Here is a 4561-nt window from a genome sequence, read left to right on the forward strand (position 1 = left end):
TTTTTCCTTGCCTAGATAATGTACTAATGAGAAACATTTCCAATACTGGATAAATTAGGTTTCACCAAAATAATTTTAAGTTTATTTAATTTTCTATTTTAATTTTTGTTTATAGCATAGGCTTTAGCAGTCAAGCTTTTACCATGGATTTCTCGTAAAGCTAAATAAACTGTGAAATATAAGAGATTTTGAGATCTTCTGAAAGCTAAAAATAAAAGATAACTATTATGGAGCACTTGCTCATGCCAGGTACTATTCTAGCACTTGGGAGGCATTAACTCATTTAATCCTTTCTATTGCTCTCTGAGGAGTTTTTCATTGCCAGCTAGCTAGTGAACAAGCTGAAGCAGAGAGCAGTTAAAAATTTGACAAACGTCACCCAATCTTGAATGGCAAGGCTAGGATTAAAATCCAGCATTTTAGCTCTGAAATTCAAATATCTGTCTAGTACACTATATATCCTGCCTTTCCCACAATAACTTAGAAACACAAGTTTTCAAACTTGTAGTTTCATCTGCAAACTGTGACTGTGACTTCCCTGACCTATATATTGTGTTGTTGTTGTTTTTTTTAATTGAAACTAAAGACTGGCATTACAAAGGACTAAGGAAAAACACAGCAGCATTGAATCCGTGATTTATGTCGATAGTGAAATTAAGTGAAAAGCTGTAATTTCATATTTGCCCACAAGATGGTGAAATTCTCATTAGGTTTTAATTTCTTGAAACCCATATAAACTGTTAATTTATAATCTGCGTTTGGCACTATTTATTATAAGCACTTTAATTTCTTTTTACAGCCCATCTGCTGGCAAAGCCAAGATTAGAACAGCTCATAGGAGAATAATGATTTTGAATCACCCAGATAAAGGTAGGTAAAATTCCTATTTTTCATCATATGTGGATCAGAGCATGCTTGGAGTTCCTTTCAGTTTACTTAAATTCGTTATAAATGATACACAGTTGAGATGGAAGTCTTATGTGCCACATGTATTATGATTTTTATTACAAATAAATGAGCCTTTAGGTTGGAGTTCAGTGATTCACAGAAGTAATGAACTTATGTAAAAGTTTTTAGGAACTTAGTTGTTGTTTTTTATATATAAGTACTTGAACCTGTTTGATGCTCTTACCTTTTTTTTTTTGAGACAAAGTCTCGCTCTGTTCCCCAGGCTAGTGTGCAGTGGCATCAGCCTAGCATCCCAAGTAGCTGCGACTATAGAGGCTAGCCACAACACCCACCTAATTTTTCTATTTTTAGTAGAGAGGAAGTCTCCCTCTTGCTCTGGCTGGTCTCAACCTCCTGAACTCAAGGTATCCTTCTGCCTCAGCCTCCCAGAGTGCTGGGATTACAGGTGCGAGCCAAGGAACCCGGCCAGAGTTGTGAGCTCTTTGATCATATTAATATAAACTGGTTTGGGCACCATGAATTATATTTATTTAACCCTAAATATAAAAGCACATGAGTTAGAGTATTTCCTCTAAATCTATGAATGTAATATGTCATAGATGATTCTAAATTTCTTAATTTTATTCTGGAAGGCTCTGACGCTGAGCCATTTGTTTTTAACTGGCCAGATTTTTAATGTAAATTTATCTTACAGAGAGACAATTATTATAACTTTAACTACACTACAGCTGCTTGAGAGAGAAAGCCCATATGTTCATTACTGTTTCTGCTTTAAAATAACAGATGGTAGAAAGTTGCACTGTATTTCAGAAGTCAAAGGGGGGGAGGAGAGTAAAGGGTTTCTTAGATTCTTATTTATAGACTTTCAATTTTCTAATTATTTTGGAAAAAACTAAAAACAAATTTTGGATTCCTATCCATCCTAACTGACACCAAAATAAGGCATTCTTTTTCAGCTTTCTCACTTAATTACTTAACTATAAAAACTCTTTTTACCAGGCATCATCTCTGTTGGTTTTTTGCACTTGCTGTTCTTTAACGTGAATAAACATGAGAATAAACTTTGAGAAGAAGATTTGCTTAAAATTTCTAAACAGCTTCACCAGTTACTGAAAGATCCACTCAACTACTTTACTTTGCATTGTGGGCTTTCAGAGTAATTAACTGAAAAAGAAATGGGATTAAGTGCCTCCTTGAAGCCTTGTGTCTCCCACACATCCTCTGTCCCTTCTAGGTCAAGTGAATGCCCTTCTCTGATTGTTTGCAGTAGGATCAAGCACTGTCTTTCAGATGATTGACAAGTTGTTGATTGTTCATGCTGGCAAGGAAGCAAGTTCTAAAATGTATCTAAGAATATGTATTTTTAGATACCTTTAGTAAAACAGAAAACGTTTATGTATCTTATGATGTGTAAAGAATTACATGATTTATTCTGAAATGGTACGTTTATCAGAGGTAGGATTGTTGACTGTAGTGTGTTTACTCCTGTCTGGCCCCTGTGGGCAGCTGGGTTTGGGAGAACAGACCCAGCATTTTCCTCTGGCTTCTGCCTTCTGGCCAGCATTGTGGGCTTGAGCACTCCCTTAATTTCTCCAAATGTTAGTTTTATCATCTCCAAAATGAAGGGATTTATTTTTAAAGTCCTTTTTGGTCACATGATTTAATAACCTTTTATTCAGTTAATGAAGAACATGTACCCTATGATTCTCTTCCCATCACATTTTTAACTTTAAAAACATATTTTAATTTTTTTGGATTTTTGTACCCTAAGAATGTATTGGCAACTGTGAGCAATTTTTCCATATAGTTGCTCGTTCACCAAGAATTTAAAGACATTTGGAGTTCCAGAGGGTCCATGGACTTCCCCATATACATGTACTCATAGTGAGGCGTTCCTGCTCTAGTAGAAGTCTAGTTGAATATTGGAACTACCATGTCTGATAGAGTTGGGAGATGAAAGCTCATAAATCGGATAATTATCTTTTAAGAGGGAAGGTTGTTTTGTTTTTATTAGGGAGAAGATAACAGATTTTAAACAAAAATGTCTTATTGCCTTTGGAGAGAAAGCCAGGAATGTTGCGGGTGGTATTAGAACAGGCAACTCTTAATTTGGCCTCCTTGCCATATTTGCTGTTATAGGTAGTTACAAATACTCAAGTCCCCTACCAATGCTTCTGAAATTCATGACTATGTTCCCCCACTCCATCCCCAAGTAACTTTTCTGTTGGTTTTGCTACCAGCTGGTAGAATAAATTTGGAACTTCAAATGTGTGATCAACTGTAATTTCTTACACATTTCATTATCAGCTTGTGCAAAGAAAGTGACACCAGAAAATTAGGTGTGGGAAATGGCTGGAAATAAAATTTCTTGTAACTAGTTTTAAATGAGCATTCAAATGTGTTTTCGTAAAAAGTGAGTTTTGCTTTTTCAATGCATGAATATAAAAATTAATGTAGTAAAAAAATTTTCAGGCCCTTGATCTAATGCTTTCAGGTTAATATCTTTTAGGTAACTGCTTTTCTGAAATTGCTAAAGAAAGAGGTTGGTTGGTATGATATCAGTAGTTTGATATAAATACCCAATTTATATTGAAGGGGAGAGGACAGAGTAGATAAATTTGAAGAAACTCTCTGTGGGGCCATAGAGATTTTGAAGTGTACTTTGCCTCATCTTGCCAGGCTAGCTGTTTGTTACCTGAGAGCAACAAGTTAATACAGAAATCAAAAGCAAACATTTAGAAACCTTTATAATAATTTGACATTGCCATGTCATGTATTTATTTATTTATTTGGCCATGTCATTTAAATATGTGATACTTTGTATCTTGTGCAAGTATTAATCCATGCAAATTAAAAATTAAAATGTATTTCTTTGCCACAGTTTGAAAGGCAATGATCTCAACACTGCTGCTTTCTAAATCAGGAGTTTCAGCTGTATCCTGAAGAGATTAACTTGTTAGCTCTCTTTAAAGACTTAGTGATGAACAGCTTTCTGTTTCACAAAGCAGCCCACTCTAGAACCGCTAGATAGTTTTTTCTTATGTTTAGATGCAGTCTGCCTGCCTGCTGTGAGGAAATTCTCAACCTTTTCCCATTTATGCACCTTTCAATAAACATACAGTATTCTTACTTTCTTTTAATGTAAGATTTAAATTAAACTTGAAATAAATATTGGGATTAAGAAGAAGTCAAAGTTATCATACTGTTGGATGGATTTTTCCCTAGTTACTCTCTTTATAAAAGAAGCTTATTTTGTAATGAAATCCTGGTACCTGGTAACAATATGTTACAATTTAGTACAGTATCTTATACTTAAAATATGTAAATATTTAGAAAAAGAAAGATGTGGTCACCAAGAGTCAACACAGATTTACTGATAAAAAGTGATGCCTAATTAGCTTTATTTCCTTTTTTGATTTATTAGACTGTTCCAGAGAACTCATCTTCATTTTTCTTTCATTTTAAAATTTTAGTTGAATTTAAGACTTTATATTTGAGTTAATTTTTTGGTAAAGAATACTTTTTTGTTTTATCATGCATTGATTTTCCCTTGATAGATGGTCAAATGCTTAAAATTAAAGAACCTGTCTTACTCATCTTATAACCTATATGGCTGACACATAATAAACTCTAAATAAGTTTTATTTTTTTT

The 4561-nt window shown here is 34.0% G+C and overlaps 1 protein-coding gene across 1 annotated transcript in view; it reads left to right on the forward strand.

Annotated features, from left to right (window-relative positions):
- Positions 1–4561, forward strand: part of DNAJC15 (DnaJ heat shock protein family (Hsp40) member C15) — a 61034-nt gene that overhangs the window by 39309 nt on the left and 17164 nt on the right. Inside the window, exon 5 of the mRNA XM_023513637.1 lies at positions 800–870. Within this exon, the coding sequence (XP_023369405.1) occupies positions 800–870 (71 nt within the window). The remainder of the gene's footprint in view (positions 1–799; positions 871–4561) is intronic.

Source organism: Otolemur garnettii, unplaced genomic scaffold, assembly GCF_000181295.1.
Source record: "Otolemur garnettii isolate 467f Iridium unplaced genomic scaffold, OtoGar3 scaffold00043, whole genome shotgun sequence".
In the NCBI taxonomy this organism is placed as follows: domain Eukaryota; kingdom Metazoa; phylum Chordata; class Mammalia; order Primates; family Galagidae; genus Otolemur; species Otolemur garnettii.